This window comes from Glycine soja, chromosome 17, assembly GCF_004193775.1.
Source record: "Glycine soja cultivar W05 chromosome 17, ASM419377v2, whole genome shotgun sequence".
In the NCBI taxonomy this organism is placed as follows: Eukaryota; Viridiplantae; Streptophyta; class Magnoliopsida; order Fabales; family Fabaceae; genus Glycine; species Glycine soja.
Genome location: NC_041018.1, coordinates 1,533,476 through 1,552,885, shown reverse-complemented (window position 1 = coordinate 1,552,885; position 19,410 = coordinate 1,533,476). Strand labels below are relative to the sequence as shown.

The following is a 19,410-nucleotide window of genomic DNA, read 5'->3' as shown; positions in this document are numbered from 1 at the left end:
TTGGAAAAAAAAGTACTATACTTAGAAGTCATAAAATAAATAAAATAAAAATAACAAAGGCGTGTGTGATAAAGGAAAATATATAACACATATATTGCATGTATAATTATAAAGTTGAGAAATATTTTACACAAACTAAGGATTCTATAAGAAAAAAGAGAGATAAAAATTAAGGATATATGCATTAAATATGATAATCATTGATGTTAGAATCTAAAATAGAATAAATGTCTAACTTTTATTAGTCATTAAAAATGGGTTAATTAATCTCATGGTGAATTACAGAAACCCTTATTAAATATTTCAATGACTTCATATTACTATTACTATTAATCATATGTGGGTACTTGTGAGTTGTGAAATAAGGTTAATCATATTTATTTATGTAGTCAACAGTATGTAATAATTAATAACCTCATAATACTATTAATCACTTATGATACAAAGTAATTAACGGCGTTTAGTAGTCAATAACCTCGTGACATATTAATCACTTGTAAAATAAAATTAACTTATTTTTTAAATAATTAAAAATATCTAACTAAGTATATTACACACTTCTAAACCAATGCTTTTACCATGCCTGTTAGCAAAACTTAAATATAAAAATGTATTTATTTAGCTATATTTGCACTTGTAAGACTCAACAAAGGTTTTCAAGCGAAGGATAGGCCACAGAAAGAATTTTTCGTTTCAAAAAAGTAAATTAAAAATCATAATTCTCTGTTTGGTAAGATAAATGTCAGGGTTGACAAAATAAATAAATAACAGATGGATCCGAGATCTATCCCACCATACTGTTAACCCATTAAAAAATGAGTTGGGTTATCTTGAGAATGGGTTGAAAATAATAACACACCTTATTTTAAGGTCTATTGACATGTTGACTGGTTAAAAAATTAAAGTAATATCAATTAAACTAAAAAGATATAAATAACGGAATAAATTAAAAGTAAACAAATACTAAGTACCAACGTAACTAACCTCTTACCCATAATGTTAGTATAATTAATTTTTAAGTCATTTCTTTTCATACGGTATGCTTCTAACTTTTTTTAAGTGTTAGGATAAAATGAGGTTGGTTAATGGTTATGAAGTAATCTTTCCTTTATCGATACGACTTGTAGCTGTTGGATAAAGAAGAGAAAGGGGAAAAAAGGAAAAAAGAGAAGAATGAATTACCCTATGCTCAGCATTGAACATTAAAACTAGAGTACCTCCCATCCCTACTGCAAGGAAACCAACTGCAACCTTGTAGTCCTGCCAAGACTGTCATTCGGTTTTCATGTTCAAAAAAAAGTATTGTATTATACAGAGGGGAGAAAAAAAAGTTGCTATAAATAAGGAGACATGCACGATAGTATCCGTTATTACAAATTTGGAAAGAATCTCTTAAGCACAATGTCAATGGAGATTGCGATTAATCAATCCCTCAAATATAGTGTACAGATCCTTGTTTTCAGGCCCAAAAATTTCATCAGCTTTCCGTAGCGTTTCCTGTAATTTTTAAGCAGACAGATATGTATCAATTAACTTTTTTTTGGTAAATTATATGTATCAATTGTGAGAGAAGAGACAAGGCAGGAGGAAATACCTCTTTTGTTTGTTTATGGGAATTCAATTCTTTAACATTAGCCAAGAATGCACCAAATTGCTCATAAGACAAACGGTTCCTAACAATAACAAACAGGAGATAAAAATAGAGGACTCAACTATTTAGCTCAAAAGTTATTTTTCCATAATTTTCAAAGTTTCAAAGATCCCTCACCTGACTTGGCGAAAGAACTCTTTCCCATCCACCCGTGTTCGTCCTATAATACCCAGTAAGAAAATATAAAATGAGGGAAAAAGCTGTAGTCAAATGAAAACATTATTTATAGGGCTGCAATGTTGAAAAATATTAATTAAGCATCTCATTCCTAGAATACATGCAAGATCCAAGAAAATCTACGGATCGATCTAATGAAAACATTTCTAAATACAATGTATTTACACAAGTACGACAACAGCAGAGTTGGAAAAACTCACCAGTTTGTGATCCTGTTCCTGCATCAGAGCTTGATATTGAACCATGAGTTAAGGACATTGAGGAAAACATTGAAGACCTGTCATCATACATGCCTCTTGTGGTTGCAAAGGAAATTGAATGTCGCTGTGGTGATACAGGTTTAGATGTTCTCGTAGGTGATACTGATGCCGACAAACTAGGAGGGGAACCAGGGGGAGTAATCCGAGGGGTGGAACCTTGAGATGCTAAGAGGAGATTCTGTGATACTCTAGGTCTTATGGCTGCAATAATGGAATAGAAAAAAGATACAAGAAAGGTCAGGGTACACATACAAAATTATAGCAGTTCATTTTTCAGCAACATAAAAACAGACACCATACTGTATGGTCTTCGTTAACGCAAAATGAAATGTATGTATATCCATTTCATTACAAGTTATAGTACTCACCATCAGATTCATGATCCTTGGCAAAAGAATTTCCTGTTGAAGAAGATACAGACGGTGGCAATGAAACATCATTATCTGCAATAAAATTAGAATCTCTCAAAGGTGGAAATGAGAAAAGTGCTGCTGAAGGACCTCAACTGTGAGGGTCTATGTGCAAGACCAGGAGGGGGAGGGTTATGAAAGGTGAAAGCTACAGTCCGTACTAAAAATAGAAAGGTTTCCTTCCATTCATCTCCCTATGACCCTATCACTCTCTCCCCCCTCTTCCAAATAGAACCTGAATTGTTTCCGTTCGTGTTCTGTACATCAAATTTAAACAATTTATTGAGGTCAGATTGATTAAAATCATCAAATGGTTTACTTACACAGCTTATGCATTGGATTGTCAGACAACATTAATGACAGAACCAGACTAACAACACAATAAACCATTTTCACTCTTTATTGATCCTCTCAATTTCTTTAGCAGCGTGACAATAATGTGTTGTCCAAATAGGGAAAGATGCAAACAACTCCTATGCAAGATTTGTGACCACCTGCATAGGAAATGTTGTACAGGAAAAACTGTGTTGTTTTCCCTCAAAACATGGCACTATCATGGTCACCAAGGAAAAGGAGAGGATCCAAATCTTAACAGTTAATCGATAACCATTGCCATTATTAAGAGTTTAAACCACTGGAAACACAATATGTGCCAGTGCAGACATCCAAATAATAAGATGCAGACTACATATTCAAAGGATAAAAGTGTTGTATTTAACGATATTTCAGAGTCTTTGGCCAGCAGTTTTCTGAAGTGTATGTATATAGTCCTTACGATAAGGAAATGAGCTTGCAATTATTTGAAGTTGCTACATTGCCTGTAAGTCTATACTGCCAAATAGAACTAAAACTTATTGCAGGAATAAAATAAAGGTTTAAATATCTTTTTAGTCCTTGTAATTTAAAAAAAAGAAAATCATCCTTGTAAATTTTTTATTATTATTTTTAGTCCTTAAAAAAATGTTATCTAAAGCGTTATAGGGACTGAAAAAAAAAACGTAATTTGTAAGGACTAAAAACAAAAAAATAATTTTACAAGAACAACAAATAAATCAAACAAAACTTATAAGAATTAAGAAAATGCAATATACATAGTGCACAAAGAATCAACAGAAATGCAATGTTGTAGAGGTAGATACCATACAAGTTAAAAGTACCTCCAATCTGCGACGTGGAAGTCAAACTTGCTTGACTCTGTATTTTAGCAACAATGTCTGGAGCTGCTCCCTGAGCCAGATATTAGTAAAAGCCAAATGTTCCATAAGTAAATACCCTTAGAAACAGAAAATAGCACAAGGTAGTAGTATCATAAATAATTCAATTCATACAAGACAATGGCTATAATTCAGTACGATATGATGAAGGCATTGATGGGTTAAACTAGTCAATGACACTCACACCAGAATACCGAAGTCTCCTAATCAAATTGAAAGTAAAAAGTAAACCAACACAGAACTTACAGAGTTATCATCCTCCTCCTGAAGTGATTGCATAAGCGTCTTTCTGAAAACCTCCAACTGCATACATACATATATTTACACAAAGTAAGTCCAAAACAACTAAATTTAACAATCCGGCCCTCACTTCATCTACAAATGGGTTACAATCGAAATTGAGTATTTAGAATAACTAAATTACCTTGGAGACATCTCGATTGAGCTTTTTGACGGTGTTGGAAAGCGAAGCATTCTCCTGGAGCAAGCTCTCCTATGACCACAACCACCAAAATATAGTATTATATTATGAATAAGAGAGAGAGAGAGAGAGAGAGAGAGAGATGATTGGAACCTTATCTTGTTCGGTTTGGAGGAGTTTGTCGGCGATTTGGGAGAGGGAAGCGTCGAGGGAGTCGAGCTGAGATTGAAGGTCGGCGATGAGGTTGTCTTTGTCGGCGATCTGGGCGCGAAGCGAGGACAGCTCTGATTCGAGGGTGTTGACACGTGTCGATAGAGCAATGGAAGTGATCTTGCGAGCCACATCGAGCTGCTGGAAGGGATCGGACGGTAGCACTTGCACCACCTCCTCGGGAAGATCAAAGTTTGTCGGCGTACCACCCGATTCCGCCGCCATAGCGTGTTACCTTCCCTTCCCTTTCTCTTTTAATAATACTATTCTTATTATTATATGGTATCGGTAGTTACTAAATTTTTCTTTTTGTTTTCCTCCTTCTTTCGAGTTCTTTTTGTTTATTTTATCTTTGCAGATTGTTGATTTGGTGGTAGAAGAATTGTCTCATCACATGGATGGGGTGTTCTATATAGTTTTTTATTTCCCCTTTAATAATGAAGTTTTTTATATTCTTTAATTTGATGTCAAAATATGTGGCTTTGCAAGGTTCGAGGATGGATAGGATTGGATTCGGAGAAGAGACAAAGGAGATTACTGATTTGCTGGCTTATTACATCTGTCACCTTTGACTCAAAATAATGAAAATATGGGATGACAAAAGAGTTAGTACTACTAATTTGATTATCGTCCATAAACATAAAGAGTTGGATTGGGTAAATGTAGATGAAAGAAAGTTATAAGTGTTCTCCATCTTTTTCCTACTACAATTGGATCACGCCCATCGTAAGCACCGCAATTTTGCACGACATGGGTCTTGAACATTATTTTAAGGTGGGCTGGGCTAAAGTTTTGGTAGGCACCATGATCCCTAACCTAACTATTTCATGCCTGTTAAATATTTAATACATACTTTGACCTAAATAACTATTTAATGCATATCAAAAAATAGATATATACAAACTTTCAACTTTGGTTTGTCACCTGGAAATTTAGACAAAAAAATATATATTTCTCTTCATGTATTTGAGAGTCAAATTCTTCGTCCATTCGACTTATTGATATGGTTAAATGATAGTTATAATTCAATGCATGACATACATCTTAAATGATACGCGTTGGGTTTACTTCAAAAACTACACCACAAAAGATAATTAGTGAGTACTGCTACAACCATAACTTTAAGGCGAGTATTTGGAAGAAAAAAAAAAGCTCAATGAATTAATATCATGGTAGTAGCTAGTTTGCTGATCTTGGCGTCCCTAGCAAGTGCGTGTGGTGTGAAACCAACTAGATTCCTTCATTTCATGGTGGAACTTTTGCAGGTACATGTGGTGTCTAACGATCTACATTATTTCATATAATGGTAGCAATTTTGAAAGCTGCGTGCTATGAAGTAGTACAATTCTAAACCATACAATTAGTGTTTCTTATCCTAGAATGGAGAGTCATAAAATGTTTTTTGACCTGTTAAAATAGGTTGGGTTTGATGAGTTAGGTTGTTTAACCTGCTAAAAACAATATGGATTCGAAAGTTTAGAAGCCAACAAAATTTAGTCCTATTTAACTCACTTCAATTCTATCAGTTGGTTGCTCTTTTTAAAGTTAACTTAAAAAAATTAACTTTAAAACCTATTATTTTGATTTAAACATACTCACTAAATTTGGAAAGATTCGAAATTAGTTTAATGAAATATGAAAATAAATAAAGAAGTTTAACATTTTGGATGTGCACATATATATTTGATTTAGCGGGTAATGGGAAGTTGAAAAGTTATTTTATTAAATTAAAAATATTTAATAAAATTAGTTATTGAAGTAGTTGAATAAAAGTGAAAGAAAATATAAGAAAATAGAAACTAATTTTTTTAATATTTTAAAAAATACTAGAAACTATCCATAAATTATTAAAAAAATTATATCAAATAGTCAAATAACTATTTTAATTAGTAAAAAAAATTAAAAATTAACTAAAATGTTTTCTCAGCATATCCTGAATAAATGAGACATTAAAATAGGATTTTTTTTTAGCAAATATTACAAGATTGATTTTCATAAAGACGTATATTTAATTAATTTTAATTTTAATTAAAAGTCAAAAGTATCATGTTTTTGTGTTAGGTCAACCGAATCTGAACTCTGAAGTAGCTCATCAAACAGAAACGTCAAAAAAGGCAACTAAGTCCCAACTTCAGAGACTCTCTTTTTATTGGTCAGGAACTTCAGTCTTCCTTTGCGCGCAAGTAACTTCCATGATTCTTCAACTAGACTCTGATTGTTTATTGCAGCAACATTTTTTTTTTTGTCTGGGAGGGTGTTTCCACTACTCCTTTCCAAATAGTTTTATTTATTATTTTTTTTAGGGAGGTTGTGGATATGAACCCAAAAGTATGAGGTATATTCAGCATGTCTATAATTTTTTTAATCAAGGAAAAATTCAGCATGTCTATAATTTTTTTAATCAAGGAAAAAGGAGACATGGGACAAAAGCATACTAGATTTCTTCCCACTGTTTTCTTTTTCTTTTTTGTTACTTTTTTAGTGGAAAATTATTGAAAGGAATCAGTCCACCGGTGGGTGCAGGGAATTACGTATACTATTTACTTGTATAAAAAACACGGAGTTAATAACAACTTTTATGTGTAAAAGTTAACAGATTTTATAGTAATAATAATAATAATTGATTTGATTATGAGTTCAATGATCAAGTATTAATGTTTGACAATGTCATTTTTTTCTCTCTAAAATGTGTTATTATCCATGTTCTCTCTCCCATTTCTCTCACCCTTATATAATTATATTATAAAAATGTGATGTTTGATTTTTATTCAACAATATAAAAATTATTATTATTTATTTGATTTTAAAAGCGATCGTGAAAATGAAAAAGAAAATATAAAAATAAATTAAATAAGAATAGAAAACTTTGCTTTCAATAAATAATTGAAAATGATAGATATTTATTGACACTAAAATAGTTAGTTATGAGATGTTACGATAAAATGAGTTGAAAAATCAACTGAAAGTTCGAGATTTAGTTAGAAGTTTAAAAAATTAGTTGGTAGTTAAATTTTTTTAAGTCAATTTATGAAATCACAAGCGTTATATAAAATTAACTATTAAAATAATTAAAAAATATAAATTGATATATTAAAAAATTTAATAAAAAAATGAATAAATATTTTAAAGATAAAAATAAAATAAAATATAAAAAACTAAAAACTAATATTTTAAAAAATGTTACTTCAAGTAACGTTTAAAGAAATGTTAGAAATTACTTTAAAAGATTATTTATTGAACAATTAAATAATTTTTTTAGATAATAAAAAAATGAAAAATTAATTAAAAAATATATTGTCAAATATAATTTTAATAGGCAAAAAATATCAATTTAGGATTAACCGACATTACAACCACTATTTTAGCTAACAAGAATGATAAAGGGAAAATGTGTAAAAATAATTGAATAGAGCTCGTTATTTGAATGTGTAAAAGCCTCAAGAATAGTGAGATGCGATGATCAAAAGGATTGACAATTAAAACCTTATAAACCATGATCTCCTAGATCCTGGAGATAGTGATTAGGAGTCCAATATGCTATGTAACCATTCTTATTCCTAGAAAAAAAGAGTTATGATGATGTAAAACAAGTCTACGACCTTCAGAAATTAAATTATCCTACTTGCTCAATTTTATAATTTCTTTTATTGTTCTTATTGTCTTTAAATATACATTTTTTACTTTCAAGCACTTTACTTTAGCCATTCATAACATTCCAAAGCCATAAATTTGTTTAGGAGTAGTTTAATATAAAAATCTAAAAAATACATATGCTTAAAAACTTTTTGGAATAAACCAAAAATCCATTCAAATAAAAAAAAAACATAGTCTCTTCTTTCAAATAATAGCTAAAAAAACCGGCTTATGTTAGTTGACATTACAAGTAATAAGATTTCACAACAACAATTTATATAATATAAAATTATTTGTGTTATATATCAACCATCGAACATAATGATGAATAAAAATAAAAATAAAAATTATATTGCGACTCAATTAGTCATATACACAGTTTGCTTATGTTATCCCTTGTATTGCAACAAATGCACCCAAGTAAATTAATTGAAAAAACAGACATGTATAGTTTTTTTTAACAGGCACAAGATTAACGACTGTAAATTCATTGAAAAATCACATACGGACACCCAATATACTAATAGGCACATAGTGAGAAAAACATAAATTTTATAGATAATATGATTTGACATAAAAAATAAAAAATATTTATTAGGTATTTAAAAAACATGAATATTCATATATTATCACTCAAATTCATTTTAGTTAAGTCATAATTGTCATACACGTATTAAGTTTAAATGATTAATTAATTATATCATAACTAACTTACACTATGTCTCAATTAACGTTGCAAATTTAAAAAAAAAAAAAACTTACGCTATCTCTAAGAAAATACAAAGATCCAACTTGGAAAATTGCATTGAAGATAATCACTCAAAAGATTTCTCAATACAACGAGTACAAGAGAACTTTTAACGAATCTTTATGTGTTCAGTAAACGATTTGAACAGGTATACATGAAAGAAAAAAAAAAGAGACAACCTTATTCAATAATTTTAAATGAGCTGAATAAGTCTAAGAGTGAATATGGAATGAATATAACTTTATGATAAAATGGACCTAGATTCTATGAAAATCTGCAAAAATATTCGCAAGCAAAGAGAATGATTATTTATTTATTGAGATTACGAATAAGATGAATATTTATCCATATTTTTTTGTAAAAATAAGTACGGGCACAGTTATTATAGTATCCATCCTGCCTTGTCCCACTCTGCCCCGCACATATGATATATACTATATATTTATGTAATTAAAAATATGATATTGAAGTATATAATTTATATTATATTTATACTTTTATGTAAAAATTAGTTGTATTTTTATAATTCAATTGATATTTTAAAGTCATATTTCATGGTTTCCAATTAAAGTATTGATGTTATAATTGAGATTATTGGACTAAGAATGTGTCATATTAATTTTATTTTATGTAAGTATTTTTAAGTTAGAATGGTGAAATACAACTATGATTTTTATGATTTTTGTATGTAAATTTCATGTTAGCATTTTTATATTAAAGTCAATACTATCCTTATACTTTTAAATAATATTTTGATTTTTGATTGACTTGCAAATCTCGAATATTAATGATATTAGGTTTAACATATATTATATTATATTTATTTCACTTTATTTAATAATATTAAATTATTATTTATTTTTATGTATAAATTTATGACTTTGTTAATAGGTCTTGGAGAAGATTATCATCACATGTTGTTTAATTGAAAATTTTGTTAAGTAATTAGAAAATTATCTTGAAGAATCTTTATGCCGAATAATTTTCTATGTAATGTAGTTTATTTATAAATTTAGATTAATATTTTATGTTTGTCTGCATTAATATTATACGTAGATATTTTTAATGTTATTATAGTTTGTTTTAATATTATGTGTAAATATTTTTAATGTTATATTTAAATTATTTAAGAGTGAATTTTTAATTTATTTATTAATTTTTTAATTTATTAACTTTATGCATAAATAAAATATAAGTCACGAATGCGGTTATATAAGCATATACGTACCCAATAGATATGGAATGAAAATTAAAATTATTATCCCTATAGATATAAAATCGAAATATGCATATTTTTAAAAAAATATGAATATATAAACAATTACTATACATCCCTACCCATCTTATCTATTATGATCACTACAACGTAACTCTTGTTGGTAAGATGAAATATCAAATCACTCGTAACATTACAGTGTTAAATACAAAATGCAGGATAATACATCAAATACGTGCATTACATGATGACTGGTTCAAATATGTTTTCATCTGAACGCTGACGACAGTTAATCTTTTTTATAATTATAATAAAAATCGATTAAGATTTTGTTTCAGAGGAAAAGTTGATCAAGATAGAAGCTGGGCCAAACGTCCGCGCGTAACGATGAAATGCTCGACTAAACTAGCTAACATAATAAGAAAGTTATCTTTAATTATTTTTATTTTTTTATCGGTCAATATTAATTAATAATTTTTATATTCACCAAATTTATTTTATTAGTTTTTGGTGATCAAAATTTAAATTTATAATTTTTTATGAAATCAGTCTTATAATCTTTAACTGTTTTAATTGGTAAGAATTAAAAACAATCATTAAAAAATTTACAACAAATTATAAATTAATTAATAATTAACTTGTAAAATAATTAAATTAAAAAATCAATAAAAAAATATCATATTAATTATAACATTTTTACAACTCTTTTTTTACTCTCGGTGCATTTATTTATCTTTTTACTTAGTTTTTTCTCTAACATTATAATTTTGCTTTTAGTTTTTAATCAACTAGTTGTTTACTAAACAAAAGTGACAAAAGTTTAAAATTAACTAAAAAGGTTAAAAGATATGATTACCCGAAAATAAATATGTTTTTAATATTATTTTGCATTTCTTAGTCAGTTTAATAATTAATATTGTCAAACACTTTTAATTCTCTAAATTAATTAGAAACTTCTAAAATATAATTTAATTATTATTTTTAATTCTCAACTAATTTTTAACTAATTTCTTTAACGCCCAAGATAATACATAAAAGTAAGGGTAAATATCCCTTTCAAGTTTCAACCCTTATTTTCTTTTTTTTTCCTACTATTTTGCATGGCCATTTTAGTTCTTATCCCTTGAAAAATAAGATTTTCTTTTGATTTTGTTGATTATAATAATTAATAATTGATTGAACGAATAAAAATTAGAGCATGTCTTAAGTTAAAAAACAAACGGGTGTGGGCGTGTGACCAAGAAACAGGCAACTTCATATGATATGCTCTAGAAAAACTATAAGAAATATTCAAGGTTCGGTATTTGGAAAGAACAAGCCACGTGATCTATACAAAATCGTTGCCTATATTATTTTTCATTTTATATTAATTATATTTGAGTAGATTGTACCGCTTTCAATTATTATTAGCTCCAAGGAATAATTAATTACCTTAATTAAGCATTTTGAGTCTCGCAGGGTACCAGGCAAGTTGCAACTTTTGAGGTGAGGGACAACTGGGAAATGAAAAGTATTAGTGCGCTCTAACTCACAGGATAATTGGGATTTCGCCATTATCACTCTGATAAAGTTGCTTTCAAATCATGGCAAAAAAAGAAAACAATATGCGAAAATTTCTTCTGAAGTTTAATAGAATTAATCAAGTTGTTGAACATAATTAGAGTATGAATTTAAATTAATTAAAATTTAACATTAAAACATTTCTTAAGATAAAAAAAAGTCTGTATCTGAAGTCACTTAAATATTTGAAAGCCAAACATGCAGTCTCTTGTGTTAGTTTAACAGACAGGTTTCGTAATACGTTTAACAGAAAAAAGATTTTATTAAAAAAATTGCAGGTAAAATTGATAAATTAAAAAAATAAAAAATTCTGGATTTTTCTTCTTCTTGAAAATAAATTTTATAATTAAAATAAAAGTAAATATTTGATGTACTGATTTTTTTATTTGATAATCCGTGACCTGGTTTTAACTTTAGAAAACTGTTGAGTGCCACCAGACAATTTTCCATTGCGCAGGTGTCGTTTTCCTTCTTTTATACTAAGCCAAAGTAGCTTTCTTTTTTGGTACAGGGCCCAGTTTTTTCTTTTTTTGTTCTTTTAGTAAAATAAATTGGTGAATAATAACTGAGAAAAAGAAAAAGGAATATTTTAGTAGGCAACATGAGGCAAGTAAATAATCTAGGCGGAAGAGGACAACTAACCTGACGACGTTACCAATAGCAATTAGCTAAAGCTGGAAGGAAAAAAAAGAAATCATGGTCTCCTCACCAAGGAGTAACAGTCGCCGTTTACAAACGAAGAGCTAGTCTGGTCAGCCAACAACACCTGTCTCTCTTCTCTCTCTTGATTTATTTCACGCGTCATTTTGGTTTATTGCTAGGTCGGTGGCAATCCTACCCCACCCTTGTCTCCTTTCTCATACGCTATATATCAACCCCTTGCTCCAATTCACTACCACCTACCACACCATACTGTGTTTTATTCTTCTCTCCCTCCTTCATTTTCATTTACTTCTCTGGAGGTATATAACTATTATTCTTTTTTTTTTTTTAAACATAAAAATTGTTTAAATCTTTTGCCATGGGAACCCAGATTTTGCGGCCTCAGGACTGTTTCGTAGAACGAATCATGTCTCCTCCCGCTGACTTTTCCCGGCGGAGGAGTTCCGGTAACTACTGTAATTATTATTACCACAGCAACCATGTTGCCACTTCCAGGTCGTGCCGGAAGCCGGTTGCCCGACCCGATAAAAAGAAACGGGTTGTTCCGGCTTCTGGCATGCCGCTGGTGGCGGAGACCTCGGCGGCGGTGTTTAGGAGACCGAGCAGTGATGATTCCAGGGTGGCGAGGAGCAATGGTTTGGAGAAGGTGACGATTCTACGGAGGGGCCAGTCGCTCGATTCGGCTGTGAAGAGCGACGTGTACGCCGGATCGGCGTTCGCTGTGTCTCCGTCGCCGGAAGCGCTTCCTCTGCCGTCTTTTTCGACGAAGAAGCAGGCCTCGGCGGCGGTTGATGACTCCGCCACGCGAGATCTGAGGCGTCTGCTCCGGCTCGAATGAAAACGAGTCGGGTTGCTGTCCCGGATTTGGATCGGGTCGGACCCCGACAAATGATCCATATTACAGTCTCTCTTTCTCACCTTATTATTATCCAGAATATTCTCTTTCTCGTCTTCTCTCCGTAACCGTTAACTTTAAGCCCGTCCCGGTTTGAAGTTCTGACCCGATTGTGATTTTTTTAAACGAAAGGGTGGATGATCTGAACTAGGGGGTGAAATGTTTAAAGGTTTGGAGTAGCGTTTGAAGCCGTGAGGCTTTGATGATGTAACATGTAACTTGTAACATATTTCTAGGGTTGCTTATTAAAACATTAAAATAAATTTTAGTTTTTGTAGTTCAAAGGGGTGGGAAAAAAAATTGAGTAAGAAGGGGGGATAACTAGAGGAGGAACTGGAACGTAGTTTTGTAAAATCCAGAAAGTGTTTGAATTTTGTGTGGGTTGGGCTTTCAGTTTCAGCCATGAACAGTGTGAAGTGATCAACAAGTGAATGGTTCTTGTTCTGTTGTGAATTTGCCAGCTTCTTGTACGCTATTTTTGTAAAGTGGAGTAAATTATTAACTCGGGGAGATTTCAGCAGATTTAATTTATGGGAGAATTTAAAATTTTAAAAAATTTTAAATTTTAGGAATTTTAAATTGAAATTTTTTTATTTTTAAAATTATATATTTGAATAAAACAAATTAAACTTATGAGGTGAAAAAAAAGAAAATATGATTGATATCTTTTTTATTCTTAAGAAGAGAATTTTAATTTTTTAATTTTTAAAAGAAAATTGAAATTTAATATTTTAGTTGTTTAAAATTTTATTTTAAAATTTTAAATTCTTTTCAAGAAAACATCCAAACAATAAATATTCTGTGTTAAATTACTCTCTTTTGTTAAAATTCTTTATTCAAATGCATTTTAAGTTTTTTCTTGTTTTGCAAGGGCATCTGGAGAAGAATAAACAAATGCTTTTCGTAATTTTTATTCGGAATTACTTTTCGTAAATTTGAAATATAGGTCAATTAATATTTGCATAATATATATAAAAATAAAATAATAATATGTAGTGTATCTAGGCATCTTACGTCAAGAATCATGAAGTGAGATGTTACATTATCATGTGAGAATATTTTGTTATATTTTTATATTACTAATAATGTTTTGATCTTAAACTTTAATTAAAATCGATTAATTATTATAGACATTTCATTTTATGTTTGTTTATTTAATGCAGTAATATGTGGTATCGATAGTATATAATTTTTTAATATTAAAGAAATTATTTTTCTAAGTATGAGATGTCCAAATTTTAGTTATAGATATAATAATACTTTTTCTATTTGACAAAATTTATGAATGAAGACAAGTTTACTGATTATATTTTATTTATTTATCAACATATGGTTATTTTAGTTCATATATAATAAATATGGACAAACTAAAGTTGAAAGGTAAACTGTATTCTTGAGGAATCAAGACTAAATAGTTCAGAGTTAATAGTTTAAGAGATATATATTTGAGAAAAATAAAATGTTCTGACAAACTTAAACCTTATCACACTATATATCTGTGGTCGAAAAAAATTGCGGGTTGTGGCGTTTGTAAGATCGCCGCTAAAATCATCGTGTGATTAATCTCTGATTAGTTTCGTAAGTCAGAAACAAGTAATTAATTTATTTTCATATAGTAGTTCGCATAGGTCAAGTAGTAACACTTGTGAAGAAAATTTGAGTTTCAATCTTGAATTGAGAATTAATGCAATGGTCAGATTGAAGTTTGTAGAGATACTTAGCAGTTTTGTCGGAAAGTCAAAGATAGTAATTAGAGTCAATAAAAATAATAATTTATTTTCTTGGTAAATAAACAACCCGACAAATCACAAGTAAGGAAGCAATCTAAAGGTTACTCGAATTGATAAGTTATTGACCCATAATTGGGCTTTGAGGGGAGCCATGTATTGGAAGAATTTATGGATCATAATACCTGAAAACAAATGCCTCAAGCAAGGCCCAAAAGGAATTATGTCAAGCCTAGTGGATAAGATCGACACTGAAATGTCATGGAGTGTATGAGGGAGAAGCAATGTTATCGGTGAACAATGAAAACTGTTTTGTTTTTAGCACTTCATGTTGTCTGAATTTATAGTTTTTTTTTTAAATGTGTAGACAAGATGTATTTTTCATCAAAGTCAATTATGATAAGGAGACAAAAATTATTATGGCCGGAAAAACTTTTTTTTTATAGAGTATTTAAAATATTATATATCAAGATTCAATTTTGAAGTCATTAAGTTAAACTAACTCCATACTAATTGATTTATGGGCTCACTGGTTAGTAAGTATTTTATCTCGAATTTATATAAAAAAAATCTTATGTTTTAGTTTCAAATATAAAGTAAATTTAAATTAATTTTATCTTATTTGAGGAAATCATTTCAAATATATTCTTCATTTAATTAAGATCTTCTTTTTAATGATTTTTTTTTCTTGATATCAAGATTGCATGAAGGATAATTTTTTGGTAATACATGAAGGATAATTTTTAAAAAAATATCATTTTCAGATTAAATTAATACAAATAAATGACATTAGTTAATTTTTTAAATTAGGGTGATTTTTTAAATTTGATTTCAAGACCGGGAAAATACTTGTTTTTTGAGAAGCGTTATATGTAATTCCACTTTTGGGTGAGAGAAAGTGGAAAATATTGAGACCTTCACACCTCTAATTTCTTGTCATTCTCTGTTATTATTTTGTTTGTTTTTCTCTTCATTATTGGAGCCAGGAGGAGGTTCCTCTCCCTCTAGGAAGAAATTACCAAACTCATACGGGCAAAATGGTCAATTCAAGCAGTTAGCTTTATTTCAAACTCCATTTATGAAGATAGCAAAAGAGAGGAAACTTGAAGGAAGCTCACAAAAAAGAAAAAAAGACGCGGACTGGTCACCCATTTTCATCAGGTTTCCTTTTCTTCTATTGTGTTTAGTTTTTCTCTTCACTTTCACACGTGAATCGTCATTTTCTCCATTTTTATTGGATTTGTCATTTGAAGTTTGAACACTTTCTTACTCAAATTTCATCGTCGACGGTAATCAGTGATACCTACCCACCTTATTTAAGTGAAGCCAATAAATAGTCTCATGTGTTAGTCTAAATTAAATAGTCAGGTTTAATATATCGCTCAAGAGACAATTAATACTATTTTTTTTATGAGTAAGACAATACAAATTTTATCACAAGAGAATTTACAAACTTGAGGAAAGATATATTTGTTTTAAAAGGAAAAACAACCACCTTTAATGTGTCTGTTACTGTAAATGCCAATTAATACTCTTCGTATGTGTAATTTTTATTTGACTTAGTGTGTGTGTACGTGTGTTTTTTCCTTGTCAGACTTTTCATTTTGAAAACGTTTGGACTCGTTCAACGAGCATGACATAGAATAATAATGCAATTAACTGTATGTAATAAAAGGTCTTGGTCTTTTTTAAGCTTAATTAATTATGGAGAAGTTTCAAAGCTCACAAATGCAACTTACTATAATAAAAGATCTTGGTCTTTTTAAGCCATTTTGCGTAGAAATAAGCCAATTCCTGCTTCTTTATAAAGATCAAAACGTACAAGCAGCAGGCAGAGCAAGAAAAAAAAAAACACAAGCGAATACACTAAATTGTGTGTGACAAAGACGACATTTCAACTAGAAAAACAGAAAAGCAAAAAAAATGGCCGCAGACAATCCAACTAGAAAAACAAATAGTACCAGCAAAAACGGAGGTAAAGGCGTGACAAACACGACATTCTCAGCATTTGGCAGCCTCATAAAGCTGCTCCCTACAGGCACTGTCTTCGTGTTCCAATTCCTAAACCCCGTTGTGACTAACAGCGGTGAATGCAACGCCACCAACAAGTGGCTCAGCAGCATTGTTCTCGTTGCATGCGGGTTGAGTTGCGCATTTTCTTCCTTCACCGATAGCTACATAGGCAGCGACAACCAGAGGCATTACGGCATCGTAACCCCCAAGGGACTGTGGCCTTTTTCCGAACCAGAAAAGTCCAAGTCCGTTGACAAACTCTGGTTGGGTGACTTCGTGCGTGCTGCGTTATCGTTGTTAGTGTTCGCGGTGTTGGGGCTGTTGGACACCAACACTGTGCACTGCTTCTACCCCGGCTTTGAGGTTACTCAGAAAAGTCTGCTTCAGGTGCTCCCCACGGCTATTGGGGTTTTTGCAGGTGGGGTTTTCATGATTTTCCCCGACAAGCGAAATGGAATTGGATACCCTTTGAATTCTAATTCTGATTCTAATCACACCTCTAATATATCTGATGAAACCGCCCCGATTGACAATGCTTAGTGATATTATCCTTTCTTTTCATAAACAAAATAGTTTGTTCCTTTTTGTTGTTTTTTTTGGTAATTAATGTTGCTGCAGAAACTTGGGCCTCTGAAAATAATTTACCTGCTCGGCATGAAATGTCGTTGTAGTAGTCTTTTCTATTTCTTATAACCGTAAAGTGAAGAATCGTCTTTTGCTTTGCAGCCACTTTGGCTATGATAATTAACTACTGCTTATTGGTTGAAACTTGGGTTGGCGTTGTGTGTTTGTCCTGCTTGCTTTGCAGCGACTTGGACTGTGTATTGCTGTTTATTTCATAGCAGGTTAATCTGTTTCAGATTTAGGAACATTCCAAGGGGAAAATTTCCTCTCTAATACTCCTCCGTCTATCAAAACTCTTTTAATTAATTTGTATTTCTTAAAAAAATAATTATTACATTAAATTTATTAATTATTTATATTAATATTTTAAATTTATCCTTTTATTCTCTTTGTTCACTTAGTTATTTCTTATTAATATTTAGAGAAAAAAATAGCAAAATAAGGTTATGTAGAGAATAAAATAATTAATGTATCTATAAATTATAATTTTTTAATAAAAAATGATAAACAATTTTTTAAAAAAAGTCTTATAATAAAAAATGAACGAAATACTACTAAAGGAACCATTTGGGAGAGGAGGAAAAATGAAAAAGAAAATAAATTGAAATAATTTTTTTAAATTTAAAGTAGAATATAAATGTGTAAATTTTACATTATTTTACTGCTCATTTCTCTTCTTTTAGATTCTCTTCCTCTCCAAATAAACATACCCTAAATTTAGCAAAAAGTCTTTATCTTACGAAAAAAAAACATACCCTAAATTTGTAGTAAGAAAGAAAAATACTCAAAGTCTATGTGTGGGCACCAATATGAGAGAAAGAGTCGCGAGTAATAATTGATGGACAGTATTAATGCTTGTAGGCTCTTGGTGTTCACACATTCGAGGGTGGATGACTACCGATCGTTCGTTGGTTGATTCAACGATTCTAGCCTATTTACGCTTACACGCTCGATACTAGAGAGTACTGTGTACAGTACCCTTTGTTTGTTGACTAGGTCAATGCCTTTATTACCGCGTCATGGTCCAACTCTGCTCGTTAGTAATCCATTCTCCCCTGTATAATGGTAATGATTGTCCAAAGAATTCCATTATAACATTAACGTACTTGGTACTCAATAATATTGATTTATGAAGAGTTAAAAGGAAGATTACTAAGTAGGGGAAGACAACCTCAACAAGAACCCCTAAAATCCAACAAAGAAGGTAGATTACACTTATCTCAATTGAGTACTTTTGGGTTAGGTCTTATAAATCTGAGATGAAACTTAATTAATTACAAGAACAATTTCAAATTGGAGTGAATGGGTGAAGAGAAAGATAGAAAGAAAAGAATAAAGATAAAAAAAGAAAGTAATAGATGATGTGATTAAAATAAAAAGAAAAATAAGATGGAAAAAAAAAAAAGTGCATGAATGTGATTTAAAAAGTGGACTGGTCATTAACACCCCTTCTTCGAAGAAAAATTGAGATTTATATATATTTAACTTAACCTAACTGAAATTGTATGATTTTCTATTCTGGCTATTAACTAACCTAATTTGTTTGAAGCTTAAATCGTCATGGAACTAATATACGAGATCTGGTTGTTTCATGCTTCAGTTCAAAACTAATAAGAAAATGGCAGAAAATATTCAAGGAGTGGAGATTTTCTCAGGAACTAATTACTTCAATCAATGGATTAATTAAAGTTTAATTGAAATTGGCTGACAATTATATCCTTGAATGCAATGGTACTTACCTTGATACATATTAGTTTTCCTTTATGATACTGCAGCGTGACTGAACTTGGAGATATTAAACAGTACTGATAAAATGATCACACAGTGACTTGTTTTAATCTTACAAGACAAATTTTCATTTCTTGAACTTCTTAATATTTATAAAAGAATATTTCTTGAGATGAAAACAAAACCTAGTCGCTGATTAGCTGCGGATTTTAAAGATCATCATCATATGAGGCACTTGAAAATTGAACAAAAGAGGAGTG

At 30.4% G+C, this 19,410-nt stretch overlaps 3 protein-coding genes across 3 annotated transcripts; 2 read left to right on the top strand and 1 right to left on the bottom strand.

The window, feature by feature from the left end:
• Nucleotides 1-1,252: 1,252 nt before the first annotated feature.
• LOC114393285 (uncharacterized protein At4g15545) lies at nt 1,253-4,793 on the bottom strand. Its single transcript, XM_028354562.1, has 9 exons — nt 4,287-4,793; nt 4,137-4,205; nt 3,959-4,015; nt 3,656-3,725; nt 2,457-2,531; nt 2,029-2,289; nt 1,769-1,811; nt 1,595-1,673; nt 1,253-1,497 (listed from the first exon to the last, which is right to left on the bottom strand). The coding sequence occupies exons 1-9, from the start codon at nt 4,566-4,568 to the stop codon at nt 1,405-1,407; spliced, it is 1,029 nt and encodes a 342-aa protein (XP_028210363.1). The 5' UTR covers nt 4,569-4,793; the 3' UTR covers nt 1,253-1,404.
• Nucleotides 4,794-12,383: 7,590 nt separating this feature from the next.
• Nucleotides 12,384-13,568, top strand: LOC114393875. The gene has a single exon (XM_028355351.1). It carries the CDS (start codon nt 12,522-12,524, stop codon nt 12,999-13,001), a length of 480 nt encoding a protein of 159 aa, XP_028211152.1. The 5' UTR covers nt 12,384-12,521; the 3' UTR covers nt 13,002-13,568.
• A 2,177-nt stretch (nt 13,569-15,745) lies between these two features.
• On the top strand, nt 15,746-17,663 carry LOC114393784 (protein DMP2-like). The gene has a single exon (XM_028355226.1). It carries the CDS (start codon nt 16,709-16,711, stop codon nt 17,336-17,338), a length of 630 nt encoding a protein of 209 aa, XP_028211027.1. The 5' UTR covers nt 15,746-16,708; the 3' UTR covers nt 17,339-17,663.
• The last annotated feature ends 1,747 nt before the right edge of the window (nt 17,664-19,410 follow it).

Bases quoted from the DNA above. Each gene is read 5' to 3' on its own strand.
- LOC114393285 (XM_028354562.1), bottom strand. From the start codon at position 4,568: ATGGCGGCGGAATCGGGTGGTACGCCGACAAACTTTGATCTTCCCGAG. The intron at 4,206-4,286 runs GTTCCAATCATC...TTGTGGTCATAG, and splicing joins TCCAAACCGAACAAGATAAG to GAGAGCTTGCTCCAGGAGAA. The intron at 2,290-2,456 runs GTGAGTACTATA...CCATTATTGCAG, and splicing joins CAAGGATCATGAATCTGATG to CCATAAGACCTAGAGTATCA.
- LOC114393875 (XM_028355351.1), top strand. From the start codon at position 12,522: ATGGGAACCCAGATTTTGCGGCCTCAGGACTGTTTCGTAGAACGAATC.
- LOC114393784 (XM_028355226.1), top strand. From the start codon at position 16,709: ATGGCCGCAGACAATCCAACTAGAAAAACAAATAGTACCAGCAAAAAC.